We start from the raw sequence: 13,747 nt of genomic DNA, 5'->3' as shown, positions 1-13,747 counted from the left end.
TTCCTCGTCACACACCCAACGTGTGCACCAAGTTTCATCCAAATCCGTCCAAAGCTTTTTGAGATATCGTGCTATATATTGTTTTTGGCCCTATCTCAATCACTGGAAAAATTAATTATCGTTGTCGGATCCAGATCTGGATCTTCACCGAAATTGAATCAATTCTTCCTCGTCACACACTCAACGTGCCCACAAAATTTCATCCGGATCCGTGCACAACCTTTTGAGATATCCTGTACACAAACAAACAGACAGACAGCAGAAAGGGGTGAAAAACATAACCTCCTTCACCTTCGGTGGCGGACGTAATCAATTTGTTTAACATCAAGTCAGGAAACCCAAATTATTGTCAAGTATTATTTAATTATTATGTTCTTGGGAAGCATACAAGGCATTCATCGACACATGATGTCGGCAATAACAAACATTGAAGACAGCTGCTGTGAATGTTCGTGCTGACAATTCTTCAGAATATGAATTCAGGTGAGAAGAAGCGTGCCGTGGTATCTCGGTGATCCTGATAACCATCTCCATGCCATCCTCTTGCAAGAACAGCAAATCATTTAGACCGTTGTGCATTAAGAATCGCCAAATGTAGAACCTTTTTAACGCGGGAAACTAAAAACTACAAGCAATGAGATGAACAGTGCGCAGCCTCCAAAACAACGTGTTCCCATTGGCCTTCCAGGTGTCCCTGCTTCTGCAGCCACAACTACCCAAATATGAGGAAGTTGTGTTTTAAACCTTTGGGTTATCTTTAAACGACAAAAAAAATAATAATAACAATTTGGACATCAGCCAGGGACCATGAGCCCAATTCCACATGGACTTACAACCGTTGTCATGGCAACAGGTTACAAATAAGCTCACATCACTCCACAAATAAGTCTTCATTTTCATAGCAAGGAAGAATTTGAAATCACCAAATGCCACAATCGATATCTCAAAATATGGCACCGAGTGAGTTCAACCACAAAAATCAATATCACATTATGGTCAATGAAACAATAATTGTTATTATCAATAATCAACAACAAACACACCTTGTTTAATCACCACCAATCACATTAGTTACTCCAGTATAAATAAAAATAATGAATGATTAAAACAGCTCTGGCATTGATCCACCAAGAGTGTGTGTGTGTGTGTGTGTGTGTGTGTGTGTGTGTGTGTGTGTGTGTGTGTGTGTGTGTGTGTGTGTGTGTGTGTGTGTGTGTACATATATACATATTCATTAATTGGATGTCTGACTGTCTGTCTGTGTGTGTTTTTTGCAAGATCCGCATGACCGACAACCACCAAATTTGGCACCCAGACCAAGTCTGATCGGGGGGGGGGGGGGGGGGGGTTGTCCAAAGGGTATTGTGACGTCCACAGGACTTGAACAGTCCCGCCAACGTAGAATGAGCCGAAACAATGGAGGCGGTTTATTTCGATAACCCAAAGATGGCGGTTCTAATTGCTCTTCCGCAAACGTGACGAGGAAGGTGGCACGAGTCGCTTTTCACTGAGTTAATGATGTTTATTTCTCTAACCAGAAATAATAAGACTCGGCAAGAGGAGGGATCCGGGGCGATTCGACGGGATGGTGGTGTGGGTTCGGGCGTGGGGAAAACACAAACAATTCCAATGGATATACCAATCTCAAACCCTCTAAGGTGCCAGGTACACACACGCACACGCACGCGCACGCGCACGCGCACGCGCACGCGCACACACACACACAGACACACACACACACACACACACACACACACACACACACACACACACACACACACACACACACACACACACACACCGTAGCTGGTCCTGGTGGTCAGGCTGGCCTGTGGTGTGGACTTCCCAAGTCCCTGGATTGGCGTCGGACGAGCCGGCATTGCGCTCGTCAGGGGCAGGAGACACCGTGGTGCTGTCGACCTCCTGGTCCTGGCCCAAGTCCGCTCACAGCCGCCAGGGAACCAGTTCTGGCGCCAAGTTGCGAGCAGGAGAGGGAGGCAGGTCCACCGCCGTTCGACCCCGTACTCCGAGCCAGCAGAACCTCAGAGCCAACCAAGGTGAGGCACGAGGCACAGCAAGGCCACGAGACACGATAAAATCCAGGATTGAATCAGCCCGACAAACAGCACGCTCCCAGTACAACAGCCTCCACCAGAACAGTTTTTCTGTCCCGATCTTCTTCCTCTTCGCCTTTTCCCCGAACAGAGCCTTTTTATCCTCGAGTCCTCGTCACTTCCAATCGAGCCGTTTATTGGCCCTCCGCCGTCGCCTTCCGCCAATCGTGATCACGAGGCGGAGCCATCCGCAGCACTGTCCTGTGACGTCACGGCAAGCCTCCAGGGAATACTAAAAGGGGTTTATGCAGACACACTTACCCTATCCCGTGTCCCTATCTAATTACGTGACAATTACCATTTCCCCCTTGAAGAAATGGACATTTACTAGACAACTTATCACCACTGAATTGCTACTTATTACATCGAGATCCTGGTACACTCGAACAGCATGGCATACCTAATTAAACATCCTAATTACCCTTTGAATGCATACCCCCCCTCAAACGTAACAGTATTTTCATCCACCACCTGCACCTTTAAAGAGCCCCAAAGAACCCTTAAGACATTTTTAGATCCTCGTGGAGGATGTCTAAGTCTTACTCACATTGTTCTTGTGGACTTTTTTGTTTCACAGCCTTCAGTTTTCATCGAAATTTCCTGAAACTTGGCATATACATGTAAAAATACCCTGCGCAGACAGTAACCATGTCCGATTTTGAAAATTCCGCCGAGAAAAAAAAAGTTATGACATCAAAATATCTCCGCTAATGGAAATCGCCTAAAAAATTCTCAAACTCGGCAAGCTTTTTGAATTCTGTTTGTGGGAATCGAACAGGGCATTCGCAGAGATGAAATACCGCACATACGATACATCACTATGACGTCATATCAATTTTTATGACGTCATTCCTATTTTTTGACATTTTTTGTTTCACAACCCAGAGTTTTCATCGGATCTTCGTGAAACTTGCCATGTATATGCAGAAAGCCCACGCGTAGGCAGTAACCATCTCCGATTTTCGAAATTCTTCCTAGAAAAAAAGTTGACGTCATAATATCGCCGCTAATGGAAATCGCCTACACCATTATCTCCGAAACTAGGCAAGCTGTTTGAATTTTATTTGTGGGAATCAAGCCGGGCATTTGCACAGATAATTTATCGCAAACCTGATACATCACAATGACATCGTATTCGTTTTTATGACGTCATCATTAAGAGGGCGAGGATCTTATCTCATTCGAGCTTGTTTTCACATGCTTGAGAGATGAGAATACATGCTCGAGAGAAGACTTTCTCCATGCTTAGAAGATAAGACCCCAATACCCACCCACAAGACCCTTAAAACCACTGAATTCCACAAACACAATTACGACACTTTAAAACCCCGAATACCTCAAACACGGTTAAAATCCCGAAGACTCTCGAAGACCCCTCAGACCCCTTGAGACCTCAAAGAACCCCAATGACCTGTAAGACCCTTTACACCCCTTTACCCACTGGTGTTCTAACTCTTCTACCCCCTACATAGTTCCCTACCTGCTTCTCAGTATCCACCTGGGCAACCATGCTAGTGTGTGTGTGTGTGTGTGTGTGTGTGTGTGTGTGTGTGTGTGTGTGTGTATATATATATGTGTGTGTGTATATATATATATATATATATATATATATATATATATATATATATATATATATATATATATATATATATATTGTTGTGGTTACCAGATTCGCAAACCACCATTCAGGTCCCTTAGGTGAGGTATCTCGGTAAGTGCATGTGTAGTTAGGCCCAAACCCGTTGTCTAGTGGGAATACATGTCATTTATACGTGCTGCGACTCTTCAGGATAGCCGTTTTTCTTTTACTATCTTTATTTTGGACCAACCGCCATGATCACAACCACAACATCAACCACCGACCACAACCACCGCTTCACCACAACCGCCACGACCTTTACCGTCACAACTCGCCACCATCGCATCACCGTCATCTCGCGCCACTCATGGGCACCGATGCTGGACTCGTGTAGGGCGCACGTTGAACAGCGTGTACAAAATCACGGATTTTCTGCTTCAAAAACGGATCGAAAACGACACACGCCCACTTTTTGCCGTCCAATCGGTGAGCGAGGGGCGACTGGCCCCGCCTCCAGGGCGAACGATATATGCAAATTTGTGGATCAAAAAGCCTTCACGCCCACTTTTTCTCGGGCCAATGGGGAGCGAGGTGAAAGGTCAAAGGGAGGGGGTCAAAGGCGAAGTTACGGGGGGATAAAAGGACGGTGTTCGTCAGTCAAAGGAGTCGTAAAAGTCGGAGCGAAAGAGTCAGCAGAACGAGAACGAGGGGTCGGAGAGTCGCAAGAGAGAACGAGGGAGAGTCAGCAGAACGAGAACGGAGAGTCAAGAAGAGGAGAGTCGGAAGCAGAGGGTCAAGACTTCGCGGGCGGTGGAGCTGCTCGTCGTGTGCGTTGGAGTCGGAACGGAGGGGACGGAGCTGTGGAAAGGCGGCGACACCAGACGAGGGGGTGCTCGCGTCGTGCAGGAAGCTGCACCCGAGGGAGGCCGACAGCGCGACCTGGCCGAGGTGGAGACGCTCGTCGCACATAATAAAGATCCTCTATACCCCGAGCATCAGCAACCCCCTCCTGTTTCCCCCCGCGCTGAGATAGTGCGACCAAGGGGGCCCGTTCCCACCCCCTGCCAGGCACTGTCCACGAGGCCCGCGGGTTGCGGGGCCATCGCCGCTCCGCGTCTCATCACCAGACGGGTAGGCCCGACCCGGTCTCGGCCCCAGGCCTACCCCATTCTTGAGGGTATTTCTTTTCCTTGGTTTTGGGTATGTGTTGTCGGCGCCGTCTGTGAAGTAGAATTGTATAAGTGTTGCCGTGTGCTCGGTAGTCGGTATTAGCTCTGCACTGTGTTTTCACTTTTATGTTTGCTTTTTGTGTAAATGGAATTGTGTTTCTTTTTTGTGTGCATTTGGTGGAATTGTATTTGTGTGCTTCCCGTGTGCCGAGAATAAATGTGCTTTATTGTTGAACTGTTTCCCGCTTCGCTTCGTCATTTCTCTCATTGAATCCTCATCTTGCTTCACGTGAAGGGTTGGTAGTGGGCTGAATACGCCCGATAATTAATCGAACCGTCGAGGTCGACGATAACACCGCTCGGTTATTCTGATAGTACGGAACGGGTCGCTTAAGTGGCCCGTGTCCGAAGTCGACCTGCGGCGAGGTGCGATCGCCCGGTCTACCCTCCGCGTGGGTACTTAGGTAGTTCGAATTTGGCGAGCAACCCTATCCCACGCGGGGGCTGATTGGCTCGATCGCGGTGAGACCGAAAGGTCCACCCGTGACTGGTTCCCGGCGTTAGTCCGAGAGGGTCACGACTGGATTGTCCGTCCGGTGGGCGACGTGCCGCGATTCGAGTTACGTGGCCGTCGCACGCCGGCGGGCGCGAAGACCGCAACACTGGTGTCAGGAGTGGGATACAAATTCATCGCCCTCCTCGCGGCACTGGTATCGGAGAACAGGAAAACAGGCTCTCCTGTCTCCGGCTAAATTCACGGGAATCGGTCCAGGGGTGAGAGAAGCGACCCCCGATTCCCTCCAAATTACGAGTGAGTTAAATTAACCCTTCACGAGAAGCAAGATGGCGTCTCAAGGCGAGCGGGAGCCGGGGGTATTAGAAATGGATGTAGAATGTGTAGAATCCATGGCTCAGGATGGAATCCCCGAGCAGGAAATGTTGATTGCGCAGGAACACGGACTCGCCCAACTGAACCCAGGGCCCGAGGTGGGTGCGGCAGCGGCCGCGGTGTATGACACCTCCCCCCCCCCTCTCCACCAAGACCCTTCCCCAACCCTTGCCGAAACGGCTCAGCTGAGTGCATCCAACATGGCCCAGCTATGCGCCATGCTGGCGGCAATGAACAAACAAATGAATGAAGTGAAAACGACGATGGATGCGAATACACAACAAATGAACAAAAAGATGGATACAAATACAAATGAAATGAACAAGCAAATGAATGAAGTGAAAACGACGATGGATGCGAATACACAGCAAATAAACGGAATGGAAGCAAACATGAAAGAAGAAATGAAAGAGCTGCGGGGTGAGACGCAGAACATGGGAATGAGCCTAAAAGGAAGCTTGGAAGAACTAAAAAACGAAATGAAAAAGGAAGTCGACACGATACGAGCGGAGGTGACCGGGTTAAAAGAGAAAGTAAAAGGAGTGGGAGTCGCAATGGAAGAAAGTAAACAAGAGAGGGTGAACGAAATAAAGACGGTGGTTGGAAAAATAGACAAAGTAGGAAAAGGATTGGGAGAAGTAAAACAGGGACAAGACCAAATAAAGGAGGAAATAGGGAGGAACACGACGGCGATAGAGGAATTAAAAAGAGAACAGGGGAAAATAAAGGAGGGATTGGGAGCCGTGAAGGAGGACTGTGAGAAAAGACATCGGGAAATGACAGACAAAGTTGAAAACCTGCGAAAGGAGGTAAAAGCGGAGACACAGAAAGGATTAAAAAAGGTGGCGGAGGAATGTAGAAAGAGACATGAGGAGGTAATTAATGAAATGGAGCGGAAAGCCGGAGAAAAGACAGAGGAACTGGGGGAACAGATAGAAAAAAACCGGGGCGAGACAGAAGAGCAGTTTAGGACAACGAGGGAGGAAATATCCAAGACAAATAAGATGGTGACACAGGTACAAGGGGAGGTGGAGCAAATAAGAGAAAAAGTCGGGGAACTGTCGTTAGGAACGATAGGGGAGGAAATAAATGGGGTAATAAAGGGGAAAATGGAGGAAATGGAGAAGAGACTGACGGATAGGGTGGAGGCCCGGTGTGAGAAGCAGGGTGGCCTCCTTCGGGAACAGGGGGAGAGGATATACTCCCTCGAGGCGGATCGTGCCCAGGTGGGGCCGGTGTCACAGGGCGGAGCAGGAGGCTTGCCCGATGCGGGGGTGAGCATGCCAAGCTTGGGGAGGGTAGAGACCGCGGGGTCTTTTGGCCTAACGGGGGTACCCAGAATGACTGTTCCAGGGGGTGTGCGGAGTGTGAGTCCAATGGCTTGGGAGAGTAAGCGGGACGACGCGGGGCACGGACAGACACAGACAAGGGTGGTGGAGCCCCCGGGCAAATGGCTCGGACCCTGCGGGAGTGAGGCACCGTTGGGACTGGGGAGGTACACTCCTCCCGGAGTCCCTAGGGAACGGGAGGAGACCTCGAAAGAACCGAGGGTGCCGCTACCCCCGTACGATGGCAAGACGGACTTGAGGGCATATATGGCCCAGTTCCAGTGTGTTGCCAGAGGCAATGGCTGGAACGAGGTGCAGGGTGTGGCACAACTCACAGCGGCCCTGCGTGGCGTGGCTTTGGAAGTGCTGACCACGGTACCCAGTGAGGGGGCGACCCTGGAGGATCTCCATTCGGCCCTAAAAAGCCGATTTGGCATGGACCAGCAGGGCGAGCTTGTTAAAGCTCAGCTCAACGGGCGCAAACGACGTCCCCAGGAATCGCTGGGAGAATTGGCACATGACATTCGCCGCTTGGTGGGGATCGCGCACACCAACATGCCACCGGAGTACCGGGAGGAGATTGCCCTGGACCATTTCCTTCGAGCAATAGGGGCCCCGATGTCGGAGCATTGCTCACCGTATGGCGCCCGGACAACCTCCAGAAGGCGGCTGATACTGCTGCCTGCTGGGAGGCAGCCAGAACGCCATTGGGAGGGGCTGGGCGCCACGCGGTGGCAGTCCGACAGGTGGACCCCATGCACGACAGTGCGCTGGGAGCCGGGGCAACCCTGGGCGACCAAGCGCGAATGGAAAGGATGGTGCAGGGCATGTTCGACCGCCGGTTCGGGAGACCTGTGGAGAGGCGGTCGGGCCCGGGAAGGGCGGGAGATGGGCCATCGGGGGTACCCCAATTCGGAATGGAGGGGGTATAATTCGGCGTACTGGAGGCAAACACCTTACCAGAAGAGGTGTTATAATTGTGGCGCAGGGGACCACCTGCAGCGGAGGTGCAACGCCCGCGCAGGGAAAGGCCCCCGCGAAGAGAAGAGCCACGGCCCCCTAGACCACCAACTCCGCCCCGGGTCAATAGGGATAGCCAGGCCCAACCATTCCCCCCCACCAGTCCCCGGGAAACTAAGAAGTGCCGAACATGTAGGGCCGTGTTCGGCAGACTCAGACGGAGAAGAGCCCTCAGAACTGCGACAGGTCATCAGTTGTGGCCAAATTGGCAAAGGTAGCTTAACAATTCGGTGCAAGATTGCCGGCGTAGGGGTAGACGCCGTGGTGGACACAGGAGCAAGCGCCACGATCATCAGCCCTGTGGTCCTTGATTCGAGTGTAGACGGTTGGGATGAGATCCACCGTCTGCAAAACCATAGTTTGCAGCTAGCTACCGGGGCAACGGCCCCTATCATAGGACGTGGTTTCGTGTCGTTTAAATTGGGCACTGTGAAAACCAAGATAGAGGTTTGGGTGGCTGAGGTGTACGACCCATGTCTAATAGGGTTGGATGTGCTGACGGCCGGTGGTTGTAAGATCGACTTGGGCCGGGGCGTCATGCAGTTGGGTGGTGAGGAGTTGCCGTTAGGAGGCGTGAGCACGGATGAGAGGGTGGAGCTGGAGGCTCCTGACTCCGTGGTCATTCCCCCGGGTGCCGAGGCGGTGGTCCCGGCCCGGTGGCGAGCACCCCCAACGTGGCAGGGCCCCTGTGGCCTAGCGGAACCATCGGCAGGGCCGTCAACCCCGGGCTTAGTCGTGGGCCGCACCCTGGTAAGTACCGACGGGCCGGTAGTGCCCGTACGGGTGATAAATGTTAGCACGGAACCACGCACTATCAGGAAGGGCACGAAGGTGGCAGATTGCATCCCAGTAAAAGAGGTCGCAGAGCTGAGGGACGATAACGTCGAGCCGGACCGGCCCCAGAAGGAGTCTCCAGACTCGATTAGGAATTGGCCCGGTCCCATTTGTGAGATGGTAAATCGGAGTAGTGTAGATTTGGAGGAGGCCCAGCGGGAGGCCTTATACAAGCTGGTCGACCGACACATCGGGATCTTCTCCTTGTCACCCGAGGATATTGGACGTACGGGCCTGGTGCAACATCAGATCCACACCAATGGGGCCCGGCCTGTCCGTCAGCCTGCTCGAAGGCTCCCATGGAGCAAAAGAGAGGAGGCTGATGAACAGGTTGAAAAGATGCTCAATGCAGGTGTCATCGAGCCCTCGGGAAGTCCTTGGATGTCACCAGTTGTGCTGGTTAAAAAGAAGGATGGGACCACGCGTTTCTGTGTGGACTATCGCCAGCTGAACAACGTGACACTCAAAGACTCCTATCCCCTGCCTAGAATTGACGATACCCTCGACGCCGTTGCAGGCTCTAAATGGTTCTCAACTTTGGACCTCAAGAGTGGGTATTGGCAGGTGGAGATGGATAAGACGGGGAAGGAGAAAACGGCATTTTCCACAGGGAAGGGACTGTATCAGTTCACTGTGATGCCGTTCGGTTTGTGTAACGCCCCCGCCACCTTTGAGAGACTGATGGAGCGTGTACTCGGCGGCATGCCGTGGCAGTCATGCCTGGTGTATCTGGATGACGTCCTGGTACACGCTAAAACATTCACCCAGGAGATAGCCAATTTGGACCAGGTGTTTGGGCACCTCAGGCAGGCAGGGCTGAAATTGAGCCCAGAGAAATGCACTTTGTTCGCGACAGAGGTGGCCTATCTCGGACACGTGATAGGCCGCGAGGGGTGAAGACCGACCCCGGAAAAATTACAGCGGTAGAGGAGTGGCCCGTACCTACAACTGTCAAACAGGTGCGGGGCTTTTTGGGACTTTGCTCCTACTACCGGCGTTTCGTGGCAAACTTTGCGGAGATAGCCAGGCCCCTTCACCGGTTGACGGAGAAGGGGTTGAGATTTAATTGGACGGAGGAGTGCCAGGAGGCCTTCCTCAAATTAAAGGGGTGTTTGACATCCGCACCTGTTTTAGCGTACCCCACCGATGACGGGATGTATACCCTGGACACGGATGCAAGCCAGGAAGGATTGGGAGCAGTCTTGTCTCAGACACAGGGGGCGTGGAAAGAGTGATCGCGTATTACAGTCGGGCCATGAGTAGGCCCGAACGAAATTATTGCGTAACTCGCAAGGAACTATTGGCTATGCTGTCTGCCGTGAGCCATTTCCACCCGTACTTGTACGGGAGGAAATTTTTGGTTCGAACTGACCATTCCTCCTTGCAATGGCTCTTACGGTTCAAGGAACCGGAGGGCCAAATTGCAAGGTGGTTGGAAAAATTGCAGCAGTACGATTTCAGTGTGGTCCATAGAGCCGGTAAGGCTCATGGGAATGCCGATGCGCTCTCTCGACGCCCCTGTCTGAGGGAAAACTGCAAATATTGTACGAGACATGAGGAGAGGGACCAATTGGCAGACGCCTCCCCGAAACTCCCAGTCCGTGCGGCCCGGATGGTAGGCCCAACTTTGCCACTAACCGCAGGAGAGGAATTTGGTGGATTGGCATGGAGCACGGCCCAGCGGGAAGACCCCGTGCTAGGGCCAGTGTACAAATGGGTCCAGGAAAACAGGAGGCCCAGTGGGGAGGAAATCGCCCCATTCGGGGCGCGAACAAAGGCATACTGGGCTCAGTGGAGGACCCTAGAAATGAGGGACAACATCTTGTATCGCAAGTGGGTGGAGATTCCTTCTGAACAAACTTCTTGGCTGGTGATAGTCCCTGATGGGTTTAAGACCCAAATTTTGAAACAGGTGCACGGTACCCGCGCCGGCGGCCATTTGGGCAGGACCAAAACAAAATCTCGGGCCCGCCGGCGGTTCTATTGGGTTAACATGGGGCGCGATGTACAGGACTGGTGTCGAGCATGCGACGCCTGTACTGCAAAAAGGGACCGCCACAGAGGATGAGGGCCCCACTCCAACTACATCAGGTTGGGGCTCCCCTGGAGCGAGTGGCCATGGACATTTTGGGACCACTGCCCCCACTCGCCAGGGTAATAAGTACGTCCTCGTAATTATGGACTATTTCACCAAATGGCCAGAAGCCTTTGCCCTTCCCAGCCAGGAAGCAGGGGTTGTGGCCAAGGCCTTCGTAGAAGGATTTACATGCCGGTATGGGATTCCGCAGGAGCTGCACACGGACCAGGGACGAAATTTTGAGAGTGAATTACTAAAAGAGGTGTGCAGGCTCCTGGAAATTCGAAAAACACGGACAACGCCCCTGAGACCACAGTCTGATGGCATGGTGGAGAGGTTCAACAGGACCCTGGTCCAACAGTTGGCCCTCTTCACCGCCACTAACCAGGAGGACTGGGACGAACACCTTCCGTACCTCCTGATGGCCTATCGCGCGTCCCAGCACGGGTCTACCGCATGTAGTCCGGCGCTGTTGATGTATGGACGGGAGCTGAGAAGCCCCGTCGATTTATTGTGCGGTCCGACGCCTGAGCGGCTTGATAGGCCCCCGGGGGAGGGCTATGCCCGTCGGTTGGAGGAGGGCTTGGAGAAGGTCCACGCCTTCGCACGACACCAGCTCCAACAGGCGGGCATAAAAATGAAGCGCAGGTACGACCACCGGAGCCAGGTGAGCAAATACCCACCGGGGGCAAAGATTTGGTTCTTTAACCCCCGGCGAAGGAAGGGCAGATGCCCGAAGCTCACCTCACCTTGGCAGGGCCCGGGGGTTGTCCTGGCGCAAGTCAGTGACGTGGTCCTAAAAATTAAAATGGGACCACGAGCCCTCCCTCGGATCGTCCACGCGGACCGCCTGAGGCCTTACAAGGGCGACCTTACGCCCTCATGGATATGTCTTGCCGGAGGAGTCGGTGCTGGAACAGCCGCTCCCGCAGAGGCGCAGGGCTCTCAGAGTCTTGCGACGAGTTCACGAGCCAGGTAGGAAGGGAGGAAATTCCCCCCCTGGGAAATTGATTAATGGGATTATTTGGAGACAGTGACTGACAGTGAGTGTGTAGAGGGGACGTAGTTTAGCTACGTAGTGTTAAAAGGAACGTGCTATAGTTTAAGGGACGACGTGGGAGCACGAGTTAGTTAGGGGAGGTAGTTAGAAGGATGGCAGAGTTCAGTGGTGTGTGTGTTGAAGAGTTGGTGAGTTGTGAGGTGAGTACTTGTTGAGTGAGTGAGGCCAGCGGGTCTGTGTGAGTGGAGTGAATGGGGAATGCATGGTGCGATGAGTGATTGGGGGGAGGAGTGACTCCCGCCCAAGGGACCCCGGGGTCAGAGTAAAGTGAGTTAGCTGGGTTAGTCAAATTGAAAAATGGAGGTCGTTTTGCTGTTGGTGGGAAAGTAGGCTCGAGACCCATTTGGAGGGGTGCAGGAGCCCTGTTGACAGGCTTGGGAGCGTGGCTGCGAAAGGTGAGTATCGCTGAGTGGGTACCCCAGGCACCAGGCTAGTCGGCCGCGGTAGGCCATGGGCCCATGGGGGGCCGGGATAGAGTAGTGGGCACGGGTGCGCCTGCTTGGTGCGGGGGCCCGGGGCGCCATTAGCCGCGTGGGCAGTGCAGTGGGCACGGGTGACCCTCAGAAAGGGGCCCGGGAGGCCGGCCTGCCACGTGTGCGTTTCAGGGGAGGTGCCATGGGGGGCACTCCCCGGTGTTAGGGAGCTGGTAGGCTCGGAGGCAGTGTAGTGCCCGGGGGTGCCATAGCGGGAGATTCGGCAGAGGGTCGTGCCTGCCAAAAGGAGCCGCGTGTCCCAGCCAGGAGACCGTGTGAGGGCACGGAGAGAAAATTGGGGGGCGAGGCCCGAAATTGTAAGGACACCAACACAGGCGACGGGAATCTGGGTTGTTAGAACCAATAGTTTAAGCGAGAGGCGCTTGTTGAAAGCCCCGGGGGAGTTTAACAGTTAAATGGATAGGGTAGATTAGGAAGTGTACCCCTCCGCACCATCCATCCCCTCGCTGTCGTTGTGGGCCGCTGGACCCACTTTGGTTATAGATCGCCGAACTCTGGGGAGGCCATCCTGAGGCTTCGTTGGGCCTCGACACAGGACGTTAGCTCTCCCTTGTTCCCCTCCGGGAAGGGAACGTAGGGGTTGGGAGTAGGCTAGGTGACAGGATAGGTTAGCCGAACAAGGACGATAAAGGGGGTTAGGGGACGATTTATAGTGGGGGAGTAAAAATAAAAACAACAAAAAAATAAGTTGGGGCTAAATTGGTTTTTCACAAATTAAGGGAGTGGGTATGTACAGTGACAGGCAAAGGCGATAGGTTGGGAGGGAGACAGGTAGGTAGGTCCGAGCCCGCCTTCCAAGTGGCCAGCACCACCGCACTCCCTCCACCAACCTCCACTGAACGGCAAAGGCTGGCCAACTTCATCGGCTGGCCGTGTTTTGCTTCAAGGCAGAGGCCGGCCAACTTCATCGGCAGCTGTTGTTTTGCTGCAAGGCCTGTGCCATCGGCTGGCCGTGTTTTGCTGCGAGGCCTGTGCCGGCTGGATCGTCTGCAGCTGCTGTGCTGCAAGGCCTGTGCCGGCCCACTTCATCTGCTGGCTGTTTTTTCTGCAAGGCCTGTGCCGGCCAGTTCATCTGCGGGCTGTGTTTGCCTGCTGCCTTTGCCATGCCATGCCCACTGCCCATGTTCACCAGCCCCGTTCAATTTTGCTTTGCCCCCCCCCCCCTGTTCATTTCCATGTGCGC

At 53.2% G+C, this 13,747-nt stretch overlaps 1 protein-coding gene across 9 annotated transcripts in view; it reads right to left on the bottom strand.

The window, feature by feature from the left end:
- The window catches only part of LOC147012380 (uncharacterized), a 77,984-nt gene that overhangs the window by 44,261 nt on the left and 19,976 nt on the right, over positions 1 to 13,747 (bottom strand). For 6 of the 9 annotated variants that reach the window (XM_085856483.1, XM_085856484.1, XM_085856477.1 and 3 more), the window contains exon 2: positions 3,029 to 3,088. The exons of the other annotated variants lie outside the window; for them this stretch is intronic. In XM_085856483.1, coding sequence (XP_085712609.1) covers positions 3,029 to 3,088 — 60 coding nt within the window. The remainder of the gene's footprint in view (positions 1 to 3,028; positions 3,089 to 13,747) is intronic. 9 annotated transcript variants of the gene reach the window in all.

This window comes from Eptatretus burgeri, chromosome 15, assembly GCF_056783735.1.
Source record: "Eptatretus burgeri isolate ZD-2024b chromosome 15, Ebu_testis_v1, whole genome shotgun sequence".
Taxonomy (NCBI): domain Eukaryota; kingdom Metazoa; phylum Chordata; class Myxini; order Myxiniformes; family Myxinidae; genus Eptatretus; species Eptatretus burgeri.
Note: the sequence above shows the minus strand (reverse complement) of the source record. Positions and strands in the feature narration are given on the sequence as shown.